The sequence below is a fragment of the Nerophis lumbriciformis genome, linkage group LG04 (genome assembly GCF_033978685.3).
Source record: "Nerophis lumbriciformis linkage group LG04, RoL_Nlum_v2.1, whole genome shotgun sequence".
In the NCBI taxonomy this organism is placed as follows: domain Eukaryota; kingdom Metazoa; phylum Chordata; class Actinopteri; order Syngnathiformes; family Syngnathidae; genus Nerophis; species Nerophis lumbriciformis.
Window position 1 is genome coordinate 54,052,265 of NC_084551.2, and position 18,234 is coordinate 54,070,498.

The 18,234-nt window shown below is 35.0% G+C and overlaps 1 protein-coding gene and 6 non-coding genes across 7 annotated transcripts in view; 2 read left to right on the forward strand and 5 right to left on the reverse strand.

Annotated features, from left to right (window-relative positions):
• The first annotated feature begins 480 nt into the window (after positions 1 to 480).
• On the forward strand, positions 481 to 552 carry trnaq-uug (transfer RNA glutamine (anticodon UUG)). Its single transcript has one exon. It is a non-coding gene; the product is annotated as a tRNA-Gln (tRNA).
• A 1,046-nt stretch (positions 553 to 1,598) lies between these two features.
• Positions 1,599 to 1,670, reverse strand: trnap-agg (transfer RNA proline (anticodon AGG)). Its single transcript has one exon. It is a non-coding gene; the product is annotated as a tRNA-Pro (tRNA).
• A 437-nt stretch (positions 1,671 to 2,107) lies between these two features.
• On the reverse strand, positions 2,108 to 2,179 carry trnaq-cug (transfer RNA glutamine (anticodon CUG)). The gene has a single exon. It is a non-coding gene; the product is annotated as a tRNA-Gln (tRNA).
• Positions 2,180 to 4,198: 2,019 nt separating this feature from the next.
• Positions 4,199 to 4,270, forward strand: trnaq-uug (transfer RNA glutamine (anticodon UUG)). The gene has a single exon. It is a non-coding gene; the product is annotated as a tRNA-Gln (tRNA).
• A 2,678-nt stretch (positions 4,271 to 6,948) lies between these two features.
• Positions 6,949 to 7,020, reverse strand: trnap-agg (transfer RNA proline (anticodon AGG)). The gene has a single exon. It is a non-coding gene; the product is annotated as a tRNA-Pro (tRNA).
• Positions 7,021 to 7,457: 437 nt separating this feature from the next.
• Positions 7,458 to 7,529, reverse strand: trnaq-cug (transfer RNA glutamine (anticodon CUG)). The gene has a single exon. It is a non-coding gene; the product is annotated as a tRNA-Gln (tRNA).
• A 5,878-nt stretch (positions 7,530 to 13,407) lies between these two features.
• Positions 13,408 to 18,234, reverse strand: part of trpv6 (transient receptor potential cation channel, subfamily V, member 6) — a 46,320-nt gene continuing 41,493 nt past the window's right edge. The window contains exon 17 of the mRNA XM_061945967.2: positions 13,408 to 13,791. Coding sequence (XP_061801951.1) covers positions 13,572 to 13,791 — 220 coding nt within the window. The 3' untranslated portion in view covers positions 13,408 to 13,571. The remainder of the gene's footprint in view (positions 13,792 to 18,234) is intronic.

Consider the following 18,234-nt stretch of genomic DNA (forward strand, 5'->3'; position numbering starts at 1 on the left):
CACTTGTTGTTACTTTTGTGACTTTAGACTTGGTTTTGAACTTTTATTTCACTTTTCCAATCAAAGGATTGATGAAAATCTACAAAATTAAATTTCTTCTAGTTTCTTAATTTAAAAGCTCTATTTCTTCTAGGACTGATCTTGTAAAAACCCTTATTTCTTTTATTCACGAAAATGATAGTGAAATTATATTTTGGTTTAAAGTGTAACAAAATTTCAAATTTTATGAAATTTGTTGGGTAATCACGTTGCAGGGTTTGTTGGTCCTTTTGGTTAAAATCATAATTCTTGTTTTCAGTCATGACTTTTCCCCTCGTACACACAGTCACAAGTCTTGTCTTTTTATTTACTTTAGACTTGATTTAAACGTTTCCCTCCATTTTCCTGGCAACTTACACTCAAGGTGTCAATGAGAATCTATCAAATCAAATCAAGTACTGTGCACTGTTTGATCACTTTTTATACTTGGGGTTACATACAGGTTCCATGGTGTAATGGTTAGCACTCTGGACTTTGAATCCAGTGATCCAAGTTCAAGTCTTGGTGGAACCAACTTGTAGTATTGAAGTGGACATGTTTAAAGATTTGTATTGATCCCTTTAGTGCAGTGGTTCTTAACCTGGGTTTGATCGAAACCTAGGGGTTCGGCGGAGACTCCGCCACAGAGGTAAGGACATATCCGACTTATCGTATAAAAAGAAAGTTCTCCCTATCAGCCTATTATGGATACCCCCAAAACAATGTTCCATCTGATTTGCAGGTTTTTTGATTGATTGATTGAATTTTTTACTAGCAGACTGCAAAGGAAGCTAATACACAGTACAGTTTACACAGTACAGTACATATTCTGTACAATTGACCACTAAATGGTAACACCCCAATAGGTTTTTCAACTTGGGGGTCCACGTTAACCAATTCATGGTAATGTGTGTAAGGTGTGTCATTTGTTGTGAGTTTATGCACTGTGTTGGTTTTGTTCTTTGAACAAGGCGATGTTCATGCACGGTTCATTTTGTGCACCATTAAAAAAACATAGATATATTTTTCCCTAAAGAAGGGTTCGGTGGATGCACATATGAAACTGGGTGGTTTCTGTACCTCCAACAAGGTTAAGAACCACTGCTTTAGTGTATGCCTTCACAAAAAAAGATAATAGAGTTTAAAAATGAAGTTCACAAACAAAGGTAGAAAGAAATATGACTATGTGTGTACAAAGTAAAAAGTAATGACTGAAAACAGGACTTAAAGACATAAGAGTTTGTCCGGGATTTGAACCCAGACCATCTCTCACACCCTCAGCAAGAAGGATACGACCAGACTAAGAAGTCCTGGAAGAAGACTTACCAACAAATCTTATAAAATGTGAGATTTTAATAGGGGACACAATATGAAACTTGACGACCTTATTGCACTTTTAACACATATTTAGATTCACTGACATGTTCATACATAGATGAACTAAGAGTTACCAGCTCAGTCCTAGAACAAACTGTGGTCATACATTTAGGTAACACTGTGTTTGATAAGTCACGAATGTAACAACAATTGTGTGTACAAGAAAGACAAGTTGTGATTAAAAATAGGACTTATAAACATGAGGGCTTGTCCGGGAATTGAACCCGGGACCTCTCGCACCCTAAGCGAGAATCATACGACTAGACCAACAAGCCTTAAAAAGACTATGGCAAACATCTTTTAAATGTTTTAAATATTTTGATAGGGGACAGTCTGAAACTGTGCTTTTAACACATATTTTGATTAACTACCATTTTCATGCATAAATAAACTGAGGGTTTACGACCTCAGTCCTAGAACAAATAGAGCTCGTAAGTTGAGAAACAACTGTATTTATTTCAGATATTTTTATTGATCTCTTGAGTGTGTGATGTATGGAAAATGTATGTAAAAGTTTAAAGTAAAAAATGTCAACACAACTGTGTGTACGAGGGAAAAAGTTGTGACTAAAAACAGGACTTATAAACATATAAGGATCACAATTTGAAACTAAACTACAGCATTTTACTTTTAAGCCAAATTTAAACTCACTCATTTTGTCCTGTGAACATATTTAAAGGTAAGTCTTACTGATCACTCTAATGTGACAAGAAGGTTCCACCAAGACTTGAACTTGGATCACTGGATTCAAAGTCCAGAGTGCTAACCATTACACCATGGAACCTGTAAATGTACATGTAAAACAATGTGATCCTACAGTACACAGTACTTGATTACATTTGATAGATTGTCATTGATCCCTTGAGTGTGTGATGTCTGAAAAAAGAAGATACAATTTTAAAACCAAGTTTTAGGTCAAAAGTAGAAAGAAATATGACTATGTGTGTACGAGGTAAAAAGTAATGCCTGGAAACAGGACTTAAAGACATAAGAGTTTGTCTAGGATTGAACCCAGGGTCTCTCACGCCCTCAGCGAGAATGACAATGAGAGAGATCAACAAGCCTTGGAATAAGATTTTCCAACCAGTCTCATGAAATGTGAGATTTTAATAGGGGACACGATCTGAAACTGGGTTACCTTATTGCACTTTTAACACATATTTAGAAATACAAATATAAAGTCACACATGTGAAGACAACTTTGTGTGCAAGGGAAAAGGTTATGACTGAAAACAGGACTGAAAGACTCAAGAGTTGGTCCAGGATTTGAACCCAGGGCCTCTCACATCCTAAGGGAAACTCAAAAGACAACATCAACAATCCCTGGATCAAGATATCCCAACAAATCTCAAGAAATGTGAGATTTCATTACGGCACATAATCTGAAACTGGGTTAAATTGTTGCACTTTTAACACATATTTAGATTCACTGACATGTTCATACATAGATGAACTAAGAGTTATCAGCTCAGTCCTAGAACAAACTGTGGTCATACATTTAGGTAACACTGTTACTGATTCGATAGATTTGTATTGATCCCTTTATTGTGTAATTTCTCAAAAAATTGTCAAAATCAGGCCTAAAGTTATGAATGTAACAACAACTGTGTGTATGAGGAGGAATGTTACGATTGAAAATAGGATTTATAAAAATAAAGGCCTGTCTGGGAATTGAACTCAGGGACTCTCACACCCAAAGCGAGAATCATACAACGAGACCAACAAGCCCTGAAAATTAATGTGGCAAATATATTCATTTTTTTAACCTATTAATAGACGACGACACTGTGTGTACGAGGTAAAAAGTTGTAATTAAAAACACGATTTATAAACATATAAGTAGCACAATTTGAAACTGGACTACAACATTTTACTTTTGAGTCTAATTTAGATTCACTCCTTTTTTCATGTAAATAAAAATACCCAAATGGAAGTCATACTGAAAACTCTAATGTTACAAGAAGGTTCCACCAAGACTTGAACTTGGATCACTGGATTCAGAGTGCTAACCATTACACCATGGAACCTGTATATACATGTATAAAACCAAATGGTCCTACAGTACACAGTACTTGATTTGATTTGATAGATTGTCATTGACACCTTGAGTGTAAGATTTTAATAGGGGACACAATCTGAAATGTTGTCACACTTTTAACCAAGATTTTCAATGCCCTTTGATTAATTCATGCATGAAAAAGGCAGTGGATCTAAATTTGGGTTAAGAAGTGCAAAGTTTTAACCCAGTTTCAGATTGTGTCCCCTATATGTTCATAAGTCCTGTTTTCAATCATGGATCTGTCCCTCGTACACACACCTGTTGTTACTTTTGTGACTTTAGACTTGGTTTTGAACTTTTATTTCACGTTTCCAGAGGGCACATAATCAATGGATCAATGAAAATCTACAAAATCAAATGTATTCTAGTTTCTTAATTTAGGAGCTCTATTTGTTCTAGGAATGATCTTGTAAAAACCATTATTTCTTTTATTCACGAAAATGGTAGTGAAATTATATTTGGTTTAAAGTGTAACACAATTTCAAATTGTATGACATTTGTTGGGTAATCATGTTGCAGGGTTTGTTGGTCCTTTTGGTTAAAATTATAATTCTTGTTTTCAGTCATGACTTTTCCCCTCGTACACACAGTCACATGTCTTGTCTTTTTATTTACTTTATACTTAATTTAAACGTTTCCCTCCATTTTCCTGACAACTTACACTCACTGGTGTCAATGAGAATCTATTAAATCCAATCAAGTACTGTTTACTGTTTGATCACTTTTTAAACAAGGGTCTAAAGAGGTTCCATGGTGTGATGGTTAGCACTCTGGACTTTGAATCCAGTGATCCAAGTTCAAGTCTTGGTGGAACCAACTTGTAGTATTGAAGTGGACATTTTTAAAGATTTGTATTGATCCCTTTAGTGCAGTGGTTCTTAACCTGGGTTTGATCGAAACCTAGGGGTTCGGTGAGTCGGCCTCAGGGGTAAGGAAACATCCGACTTATCGTATAAAAAGAAAGTTCTCCCTATCAGCGTATTATGGATACCCCCAAACAATGTTCCATCTGATTTGCAGGTTTTTTGATTGATTGATTGAAACTTTTACTAGCAGATTGCAAAAGAAGCTAATACACAGTACAGTTTACACAGTACAGTACATATTCTGTACAATTGACCACTAAATGGTAACACCCCAATAAGTTTTTCAACTTGGGGGTCCACGTTAACCAATTCATGGTAATGTGTGTAAGGTGTGTCATTTGTTGTGAGTTTATGCACTGTGTTGGTTTTGTTCTTTGAACAAGGTGATGTTCATGCACTAGAGATGCGCGGATAGGCAAATATTTCATCCGCAACCGCATCAGAAAGTCGTCAACCATCCGCAATCCACCCGATCTAACATTTGATCAGAACTGCATCCGCCCGCCATCCGCCCGGTATATCTAATATAGACGATGCAAGGCATTAGTGAGGCACCTGCCAACTACTCCGGTTTTCCCGTAATTCGTACGGTTTTCATCAACCTATTCCGGGTTACGGGTGCAGTGATAAAAAATACGTTTTTTCTTTAATTTAAAAAAAAAAGGGTGAAAACTACGCGAATTGCATCTTGTGCAGACAAGATTTTTCGATCGGACACGGAGGAATTAGCGATGTAAAAGACCACTTTGGGACAAAAAAACACAAGTCTTATGCCGTTGCTAGCGATACAAGTGGAAAACTTTCAACGTTTTTCGTCGCCCAAACAGATTCTTTGGATGTGATAAATGCCGAAGTTTTATTTACGGAGGCAATAATTGAGCATGGACTTCCAATCGCACTGGCTGATCACATGGGACAGTTACATGTTTGTAATGCAACCTTTAAAAATCATTACGCGGTGATCGCGGTCCCAAAAATAAACTTTTGTTGCATGATAATGTCCAGAAAAATTCGCTTTATATTACTATAGAGTCCTTTTAACGAATGAGTTTGATGGTTTATCACAAACCTTAAATGAAAGAAGTCCTTTCTTCTCCTGCACCTGCATGCACTTTGGCCTTGCTTCCTGTGTGGTGCGCAATCCTGTCGGCTGTATTTCACAGCACGACATACTGTTAAAAGTGTTTATACTATTTATGCTTTCAAGTCCAAGTTGAAGAAATCTTGTTAAATGTTGACAGCATAACTACCAAAATACAGAAGTATGTCCTTAATATTTTTGCAGTGCTATTTCTGTTGAAAAGTTAAAATGATTACATTAGAGATGTGATGTGCCACTTTTCAAAGTGTCTGATGGCTTAAATTAATTTTCATTAATTTTTCATATTTTGAATTCTTTTGAAAGGCTTACAAAAAAACTACATTTGAATTGTAATTCCATGCTATTGACAGGACTATTAATTTTAATGAAGTTAGCTTACCATGTTTACAGTATGATAATTGTGATAGAAATGTGAATTTCGGGGGGTGGCGGGCAGGTAAGCTGCTTACCTGCTGCGCGTGATGCCGGCCGCGGCGAAGGCGGACGAGGCGGGGTGTCGGTGCGGTGGGCGCGGTAGTGACCCTGGACATGCGTCGGGCCCTTCTCGCGGATCGCCTCAGCTACGGCTCCCGGTGGGGCCCTCTCGGGGGAAGGGGCCTCGGTCCCGGACACCGGCGAGGCGTCCCTTCTCCGCTCCGTAAAAGTGTCCATCTCTTTTCTTTTTTTTTCTTCTGTTGTGGCATATGCAGCAGGTGCCTGCTCGTTTTTCGTATGTGGGTAACAACATTTAACTATGTGTATATATTTCCGAATTGGTTTAACTGCCACCCGCAAAAAAATAAATAAATAAAAAAAAAATAAAAAAAATCTAATTGATCCGCCCGACCCGACCCGCACGCGGATAAAATCTTATTTTTTTAAATTTCATCCGCCCGATCCGCGGATAATCCGCGGACTCCGCGGTTGTGCCCGCAAACCGCGCATCTCTATCATGCACGCTTCATTTTGTGCACCATTAAAAAAACATAGATATATTTTTCACTAAAGAAGGGTTCGGTGGATGCACATATGAAACTGGATGGTTTCTGTACCTCCAACAAGGTTAAGAACCACTGCTTTAGTGTATGCCTTCACAAAAAAAGATAATAGAGTTTAAAAATGAAGTTCACAAACAAAAGTAGAAAGAAATATGACTATGTGTGTACAAAGTAAAAAGTAATGACTGAAAACAGGACTTAAAGACATAAGAGTTTGTCCGGGATTTGAACCCAGACCATCTCTCACACCCTCAGCAAGAAGGATACGACCAGACTAAGAAGTCCTGGAAGAAGACTTACCAACAAATCTTATAAAATGTGAGATTTTAATAGGGGACACAATATGAAACTTGACGACCTTATTGCACTTTTAACACATATTTAGATTCACTGACATGTTCATACATAGATGAACTAAGAGTTACCAGCTCAGTCCTAGAACAAACTGTGGTCATACATTTAGGTAACACTGTGTTTGATAAGTCACGAATGTAACAACAATTGTGTGTACAAGAAAGACAAGTTGTGATTAAAAACTTACAAACATGAGGGCTTGTCCGGGAATCGAACCCGGGACCTCTCGCACCCTAAGCGAGAATCATACGACTAGACCAACAAGCCTTAAAAAGACAATGGCAAACATATTTTAAATGTTTTAAATCTTTTGATACGGGACAGTCTGAAACTGTGCTTTTAACACATATTTTGATTAACTACCATTTTCATGCATAAATAAACTGAGGGTTTACGACCTCAGTCCTAGAACAAATAGAGCTCGTAAGTTGAGACACAACTGTATTTATTTCAGATATTTTTATTGATCTCTTGAGTGTGTGATGTATGGAAAATGTATGTAAAAGTTTAAAGTAAAAAATGTCAACACAACTGTGTGTACGAGGGAAAAAGTTGTGACTAAAAACAGGACTTATAAACATATAAGGATCACAATTTGAAACTAAACTACAGCATTTTACTTTTAAGCCAAATTTAAACTCACTCATTTTGTCCTGTGAACATATTTAAAGGTAAGTCTTACTGATCACTCTAATGTGACAAGAAGGTTCCACCAAGACTTGAACTTGGATCACTGGATTCAGAGTCCAGAGTGCTAACCATTACACCATGGAACCTGTAAATGTACATGTAAAACAATGTGATCCTACAGTACACAGTACTTGATTTCATTTGATAGATTGTCATTGATCCCTTGAGTGTGTGATTTCTGAAAAAAGAAGATACAATTTTAAAACCAAGTTTTAGGTCAAAAGTAGAAAGAAATATGACTATGTGTGTACGAGGTAAAAAGTAATGACTGGAAACAGAACTTAAAGACATAAAAGTTTGTCTAGGATTGAACCCAGGGTCTCTCACGCCCTCAGCGAGAATTACAATGAGAGAGATCAACAAGCCTTGGAATAAGATTTTCCAACCAGTCTCATGAATTGTGAGATTTTAATAGGGGACACGATCTGAAACTGGGTTACATTATTGCACTTTTAACACATATTTAGAAATACAAATATAAAGTCACACATGTAAAGACAACTTTGTGTACAAGGGAAAAGGTTATGACTGAAAACAGGACTGAAAGACTCAAGAGCTGGTCCAGGATTTGAACCCAGGGCCTCTCACATCCTAAGGTAAACTCAAAAGACAACACCAACAATCCCTGGATCAAGATATCCCAACAAATATCAAGAAATGTGAGATTTTATTACGGCACATAATCTGAAACTGGGTTACCTTATTGCACTTTTAACACATATTTAGATTCACTGACATGTTCATACATAGATGAACTAAGAGTTACCAGCTCAGTCCTAGAACAAACTGTGGTCATACATTTAGGTAACACTGTGTTTGGTATGACCGATTTTTATTGATCCCTTTATTGTGTAATTTCTCAAAAAATTGTCAAAATCAGGCCTAAAGTTATGAATGTAACAACAACTGTGTGTATGAGGAGGAATGTTATGATTGAAAATAGGATTTATAAAAATAAAGGCCTGTCTGGGATTTGAACCCAAGACCTCTCACACCCAAAGCAAGAATCATACAACTAGACCAGGTGTCGGCAACCTTTACCAGTCAATGAGCCATTTTGACCAGTTTCACAAATTAAAGAAAACAATGGGAGCCACAAAAATCTTTTGAAATTTAAAATGAAATAACACTGCATACAAAGTTGTTTTTTTTGCTTTGTGCTATGTATAAACCAAGGGTCTCAGACACGCGGCCCACACCTTAATATGATGTGTGGGGGAGCAGGGTTGGGGCGGGGGCGGGGTTTGGTGGTAGCAGGGGTGTATAATGTAGCCCGGAAGAGTTAGGGCTGCATGGGATTCTGGGTATTTGTTCTGTTGTGATTATGTTGTGTTAAGGTGCAGATGTTCTCCCGAAATGTGTTCGTCATTCTTGTTTGGTTTTGGTTCAAAGTGTGGCGCATTATTAGTAAGAGTCTTAAAGTTGTTTTATATGGCCCCCGTCAGTGTAACCTGTATGGCTGTTGACCAAGTATGCCTTGCTGTCACTTGCGTGTGCAAATAGAAGATGCATACAACAAAAGGTTGGGCTGGCACGCTGTTTGTACGGATTGTAGAGGGTGCTAAATGCTGTACCATCATGGCACGCCCTTATTATTGTTGTTAGGGTGAAAATTGGAGAATATTAATCCCGGGAGTTTTCTGCGAGAGGCACCGAAATCCGGAAATCTCCCGGGAAAATCGGGAGGGTCGGCAAGTATGCAGCTGAGCTGCATCAGAGTGATCAAAGAGCCGCATGCGGCCGGAGCCGCGGGTTGCAGACCCCTGAACTAGACCAACAAGCGCTGAAAATTAATGTGGCAAATATATTCATTTTTTTAAACCTATTAATAGGGGACACAATCTGAAACTGTGTTTTTAACACATATTTTGATCGACTACCATTTCCATGCATAAATAAACTGATGATTGAGTTAATTTTAGAGATTTTTATTAATCTCTTGAGTGTGTGCTGTATGGAAAATTGAGGTAAAAGTCTAAAATCAAGTTAAAAGTCACAAATGTAAAGACAACTGTGTGTACGAGGTAAAAAGTTATAATTAAAAACAGGACTTATAAACATACAAGCAGCATAATTTGAAACTGGACTACAACATTTTACTTTTGAGTCTAATTTAGATTCACTCCTTTTTTCATGTAAATAAAATTATCTTGAAGGGGAACATTATTACAATTTCAGAATGGTTAAAACCATTAAAAATCAGTTCTCAGTGACTTAATTTATTTTTCGAAGTTTTTTTCAAGATTTTACCCATCACGCAATATCCCTAAAAAAAAGCTTCAAAGTGCCTGATTTTAACCATCGTTATATACACCCGTCCATTTTCCTGTGACGTCACATAGTGAATACAAACAAACATGGCGCATAGAACAGCAAGCTATAGCGACATTAGCTCGGATTCAGACTCGGATTTCAGCGGCTTAAGCGATTCAACAGATTACGCATGTATTGAAACGGATGGTTGTAGTGTGGAGGCAGGTAACGAAAACGAAATTGAAGAAGAAACTGAAGCTATTGAGCCATATCGGTTTGAACCGTATGCAAGCAAAACCGACGAAAACAACACGACAGCCAGCGACACGGGAGAAAGCGAGGACGAATTCGGCGATCGCCTTCTAACCAATGATTGGTATGTGTTTGTTTGGCATGAAAGGAAACTAACCACTATGAACTAGGTTTACAGCATATGAAATACATTTGGCAACAACATGCACTTTGAGAGTGCAGACAGCCCAATTTTCATCAATTAATATATTCTGTAGACATACCCTCATCCGCTCTCTTTTCCTGAAAGCTGATCTGTCCAGTTTTGGAGTTGATGTCAGCAGGCCAGGGAAGCTAGTGTCGATATTCTTCTCTTGATCATCTTCGGTGGCATAAGGGACGGTGTGAGCCAAGACATCCAGGGGGTTTAGCTCGCTCATCTGCGGGAACAAACTGCTTGCCGTGCTACCGAGGTCCTTTGTCCCTGAATTGCTCACACACTCCGGCAGATTCAATGGGGGTCTGGCGGCAGATTTCTTTGACTTTATCGTTGGAAATGCATCTGCTTTGAGTGTCGCAGGATATCCACACATTCTTGCCATCTCTGTCGTAGCATAGCTTTCGTCGGTAAAGTGTGCGGAACAAACGTCCAATTTCTTGCCACTTTCTCATCTTTGGGCCACTGGTGCAACTTGAATCCGTCCCTGTTCGTGTTGTTACACCCTCCGACAACACACCGACGAGGCATGATGTCTCCAAGGTACGGAAAACAGTCGAAAAAACGGAAAATAACAGAGCTGATTTGACTCGGTGTTTGAGAAAATGGCGGATTGCTTCCCGATGTGACATCACGTTGTGACGTCATCGCTCCGAGAGCGAATAATAGAAAGGCGTTTAATTCGCCAAAATTCACCCATTTAGAGTTCGGAAATTGGTTAAAAAAGTATATGGTCTTTTTTCTGCAACATCAAGGTATATATTGACACTTACATAGGTCTGGTGATAATGTTCCCCTTTAATAGAAGTCACACTGAACACTCTAATGTGACAAGAAGGTTCCACCAAGACTTGAACTTGGATCACTGGATTCAGAGTGCTAACCATTACACCATGGAACCTGTAAATGTACATGTAAAACAATGTGATCCTACAGTACACAGTACTTGATTTCATTTGATAGATTGTCATTGATCCCTTGAGTGTGTGATGTCTGAAAAAAGGAGATAAAAGTTTAAAGCCAAATTGTAGGTCAAAAATGGAAATAAATATGACTATGTGTGTACCAGGTAAAAAGTAATGACTGAAAACAAGACTTAAAGAACTAAGAGCTTGTCTAGGATTGATTTGATTGGTTGATTGAGACTTTTATCAGTAGATTGCACAGTACAGTACATATTCCGTACAATTGACCACTAAATGGTAACACCCCAATAAGTTTTACAACTTGTTTAAGTCCACGTTAATCAATTCTTGGTAAAATTAATCAATGATTCTATGAACCTTGTTGCACTTTTAACACATATTTAGATTCACTGACATTTTCATACATAGATGAACTAATTTAGGCTTACCAGTAACTGTGGTCATAATTTTAGGTATAGGCATTTGATTTGATAGATTTTTATTGATCTCTTGAGTGTGTGATGTCTGTAAAAATGATCAAAATTAAGTTTAAAGTCATAAATGTAAATACAACTGTGTGTACAAGAAAAAAAGTTATGATTGAAAAAAGGATTTATTAACCTAAGGGATTGTCAGGGAATTGAACCCAGAACCTGTCGCGATAGAAGCAAAAATCATACGACTAGACCAACAAGCACTGAAGACTGATTAGGCTAAAATCTAGAATTTTCATGAATACATGAAATAAGAGTTTACAAGATCAGTCCTAGAACAAAAAGAGCCTGTACGTTAAAGTAACACTGTATTTGATTTTGTAGATTTTTATTGATCTCTTGAGTGAGTGATGTCTGAACAATTTAAGTACAATTTTTCAAGTATTAAGACACAAATATAAAGACAATTGTGAGTGCGAGAGAAAAAGTTATGAATACAAACAGGACTTATAAACATATATGGCACACAATCTGAAATGTGGACTACAAAAATATTTATGTATGTAAGAATACAACTTTATTCAATGTACTTCATTAACACTAATTTAAACAAACCCTGTTCAAATGTATATATATATAAATATATGTGTATATATTTATGTATATATATATAAACATATTTATATATACATATACAAATACACATATAATAATATACATAAATAAAAAAAATAAAAATAAATAAAAATATATATATATATATATATATATATATATACAAACATGTATTTATGCACATAAATATATACACATATATGTATAAACATATGTATGTGTATATATATGCATATATATACATATATAATTACACATATATTTATATACATATATATACATGTAATTATATATATATATATATATATATATATAATTACACATATGTTTATATACATAAATATATATATATATATATATATACATATATAATTACACATATATTTATATACATAAATATAAATATATATATATATATATATATATATATATATATATATATATATATATATATATATATATATATATATATATTCCCATACATAAATACATATATATATATACATATATATATATATATATATATATATATATATTTATATATATATATATATATATATATATATATATATATATATATATATATATATATATATATATATATATATATATATATATATATATATATATATATATATATATATATATATATATATATATATATATATATTCCCATACATAAATACATATATATATATGTATACATATATATATGTGTACAGTATATTTATGTATATAAAAATATGTGTATTTTTATTTGAATATATGTATCCATCCATCCATCCATCTATATATATATATATATATATATATATATATATATATATATATATATATATATATATACATATATATATATATGTACAGTATATTTATGTATATAAAAATATGTGTATTTTTATTTGAATATATGTATCCATCCATCCATCCATCTTCTTCCGCAGCAGCCAAAGCAGGGAAGCCCAGACTTCCCTCTCCCCAGCCACTTCGTCCAACTCTTCCCGGGGGATCCCGAGGCGTTTCCAGGCCAGCCAGGAGACAAAGTCTTCCCAACGTGTCCTGGGTCTTCCCCGTGACCTCTTACCGGTTATGGATGGATATATATATATATATATATATATATATATATATATATATATATATATATATATATATATATATATATATATATATATATATATATATATATATATGTATAGGTCACGGGGAAGACCCAGGACACGTTGGGAAGACTTTATATATATACATATATATATATATATATATATATATATATATATATATATATATATATATATATATATATATATATATATATATATATATATTATGCAGTACCTTTGATTTCATTCTTGCTTATCTTACATGAACATCTGCTACATGATTATATTTTGTATTGCTATAAAAATACAAATCTTCACTCTTTTATGGCGTAATATTGCAAGACCAACTGCCAAAACTTTGGAAAGTATTTTAAAAGACCTCCAGCTCGCCCTCCTCCAGCTGCTTTTTCAAACCCAAAGCGCTCTGACGAATCATCTGCCAGCCCGACAGGCATCGCCTGTTCTGGGGTCTGACCTTGGGCTTGGGCTCGGGTTTCTGCGCGTCTTCCTGGTCCTTTTCCTCGTCCCTGGAAAACACTTTGATGTATCGCCGCATCTTCTGCATCATGGGGTCGTTCCTGTCCTCCACCCTGGGAAAGAAAAAAAAATCAGCTTCTATTTAAAAAAAATATATATGTTTGTCTTAATTTGTGCGCTTAAAAATACATAAACATGCTTAAACTTCTATGTTCATGCATATGTGCAGACTTGTTCCAAAAAATAAGATTTCTTTTTATCAGTCTTGCAGAGGGGAAGTGGAAAATTACGCTTTGCGTTAAAAATATGTATTTCTATGTACCGTATTTTCCGGACTATAGAGCATATTTAAATATACATATATATATTTAAATATATATATATATATATATATATATATATATATATATATATATATATATATATATATATATATATATATATATATATATATATATATATATTTAAATATATGTATATATACATATACACATATACATGTATACACGTATATATATATATATATATATATATATATATATATATATATATATACATATATATATATATATATATATATATATATATATATATATATATATATATATATATATATATATATCCATCCATCCATCCATCCATCTTCTTCCGCTTATCCGAGGTCGGGTCGCGGGGGCAGCAGCTTAAGCAGGGAAGCCCAGACTTTCCTCTCCCCAGCCACTTCGTCCAGCTCCTCCCGGGGGATCCCGAGGCGTTCCCAGGCCAGCCGGGAGAGATAGTCTTCGCAGCGTGTCCTGGGTCTTCCCCGCGGCCTCCTACCGGTCGGACGTGCCCTAAACACCTCCCTAGGGAGGCGTTCGGGTGGCATCCTGACCAGATGCCCGAACCACCTCATCTGGCTCTTCTCGATGTGGAGGAGCAGCGGCTTTACTTTGAGATCCCCCCGGATGGCAGAGCTTCTCACCCTATCTCTAAGGGAGAGCCCCGCCACCCGGCAGAGGAAACTCATTTCGGCCGCTTGTACCCGTGATCTTGTCCTTTCGGTCATAACCCAAAGCTCATGACCATAGGTGAGGATGGGAACGTAGATCGACCGGTAAATTGAGAGCTTTGCCTTCCGGCTCAGCTCCTTCTTCACCACAATGGATCGATACAATATTTAAATATACATATATATTTAAATATACATATATATATTTAAATATATATATATATATATATATATATATATATATATATATATATATATATATATATATATATATATATATATATATATATATATATATATGTGTGTGTATATATATATATATATATATATATATATATATATATATATATATATATATATATATATATATATATATTATATGATTTTAGCATTTAAAAAACATATATATATGTATATATATATATATATATATATACATATATATATATATATATATATACACACACATATATATATATATATATATATATATGTTTTTTAAATGCTAAAAACATATAATTGAATATATATATATATATATATATTTATATATATATATATATATATATATATATATATATATATATATATGCTAAAAACATATAATATTTATATATATATATATATATATATATATTATATGATTTTAGCATTTAAAAAACATATATATATATATATATATATATATATATATATATTATATGATTTTAGCATTTAAAAAACATATATATATATATATATATATATATATATATTATATGATTTTAGCATTTAAAAAACATATATATATATATATATATATATATATATATATACACACACACATATATATATATATATATATATATATATATATATATATATATATATATATGCTAAAAACTTATAATATTTATATATATATATATATATATATATATATATATATATATAATATATGTTTTTTAAATGCTAAAAACATATAATATTTATATTTAAAACAAAAGTTAGTGGTATAGGTGACTAAGTATATTATTATTCATTATTAATTTAAAACCATCAGCTTTTCCCCAATTATTATGCGTTTTTCTTACATGTTAACTGTTTTTTTTAATAGATATTATTATAGTTTTTTTTATATATTATATATTATTACATTGTGTTGTATATATTATATTATATATTATTATATTGTATTATATATATTATATTATATATTATTATTAAAAATTTTTTTAATTATATTATTATTAGAGAATATTCGAAAATACACAACTTGAAAAATTTTAGCAGACACACTAGGTATATTTGCACATGTATCGCCGATACTGGACTGGATTTGACTCGGTTTCGGATCCCATGTGCAGGACATTACGTTCAAAGACATAACATTGTATTGCATTTAGGTACCAGGAACAAGACTTAGGGAGAATGCCAGGTTAACTTTCAGTTTTGATCCTTAGATGGCTTGGTTTCCTCTCCAGCGCTGGCATTGCTATTGTTTGTACAAACCCCAAAAGCAGTGAAATTGTCACTTTGTGTAAATGGAAAATAAATAAAAATACAATAATTTGCAAATCCTTTTCAACTTATATTCAATTGAATAGACTGCAAAGACAACATATTTAATATTCAAACTGGAAAACGTTGTTATTTTTTGGCAAATATTAGCTCATTTGGAATTTGATGCCTGCAACATGTTTCAAAAAAGCTAGCACAAGTGGCAAAAATGACTGAGAAAGTTGAGGAATGCTCATCAAACACTTATTTGGAACATCCCACAGGTGAACAGGCTAATTGGGAACAGGTGGGTGCCATGATTGGGTATAAAAGCAGCTTCCATGAAATGCTCAGTCATTCACAAACAAGGACGGGGCGAGGGTCACCACTTTGTCAACAAATGCGTGAGCAAATGGTTTAAGAACAACATTTCTCAACCAGCTATTGCAAGGAATTTAGGAATTTCACCATCTACGCTCCGTAATATCATCAAAAGGTTCAGATAATCTGATAATACGTACCTTGGATCACTCAGGCATCAAAAAGCGACATCGTTGTGTAAAGGATACCACCACATGGGCTCAGGAACACTTCAGAAAACCACTGTCAGTAACTACAGTTGGTCGCTACATCTGTGGGTGCAAGTTAAAACTCTACTATGCAAAGCCAAAGCCATTTATCAACAACACCCAGAAACGCCACCGGCTTTGCTGGGCCCGAGCTCATCCAAGATGGACTGATGCAAAATAAAAAAAAGTGTGCTGTGGTCTGACGAGTCCATATTTCAGATTGTCTTTGGAAACTGTGGACGTCGTGTCCTCCGGACCAAAGAGGAAAAGAACCATCCGGATTGTTCTAGGCGCAAAGTGTAAAAGCCAGCATGTGTGATGGTATGGGGGTGTATTAGTGCCCAAGACATGGGTAACTTACACATCTGTGAAGGCACCATTAATGCTGAAAGGTACATACAGGTTTTGGAGCAACATATGTTGCCATCCAAGCAACGTTACCATGGACGCCCCTGCTTATTTCAGCAAGACAATGCCAAGCCACGCCAAAATCCTTTTCAACCCATATTCAGTTGAATATGCTACAAAGACAACATATTTGATGTTCAAACTGATAAACAATTTTTTTTTTGCAAATAATCATTAACTTTAGAATTTGATGCCAGCAACACGTGACAAAGAAGTTGGGAAAGGTGGCAATAAATACTGATAAAGTTGAGGAATGCTCATCAAACACTTATTTGGAACATCCCACAGGTGTGCAGGCTAATTGGGAACAGGTGGGTGCCATGATTGGGTATAAAAGTAGAATCCATGAAATGCTCAGTCATTCACAAACAAGGATGGGGCGAGGGTCACCACTTTGTCAACAAATGCCTGAGCAAATTGTTGAACAGTTTAAGAAAAACCTTTCTCAAGCAGCGATTGCAAGGAATTTAGGGATTTCACCATCTACGGTCCGTAAAATCATCAAAGGGTTCAGAGAATCTGGAGAAATCACTGCATGTAAGTGAAAAGCCCGTGACTTTCGATCCCTCAGGCTATACTGCGTCAAAAACCGACATCAGTGTGTAAAGGATATCACCACATGGGCTCAGGAACACTTCAGAAAACCACTGTCAGTAACTACAGTTGGTCGCTACATCTGTAAGTGCAAGTTAAAACTCTCCTATGCAAGGCGAAAACCGTTTATCAACAACACCCAGAAACGCTGTCGGCTTCGCTGGGCCTGAGCTCATCTAAGATGGACTGATACAAAGTGGTAAAGTGTTCTGTGGTCTGACGAGTCCACATTTCAAATTGTTTTTGGAAACTGTGGACGTCGTGTCCTCCGGACCAAAGAGGAAAAGAACCATCCGGATTGTTCTAGGCGCAAAGTGTAAAAGGCAGCATGTGTGATGGTATGGGGGTGTATTAGTGCCTAAGACATGGGTAACTTACACATCTGTGAAGGCGCCATTAATGCTGAAAGGTACATACAGGTTTTGGAGCAACATATGTTGCCATCCAAGCAACGTTACCATGGACGCCCCTGCTTATTTCAGCAAGACAATGCCAAACCACGTGTTACAACCGCA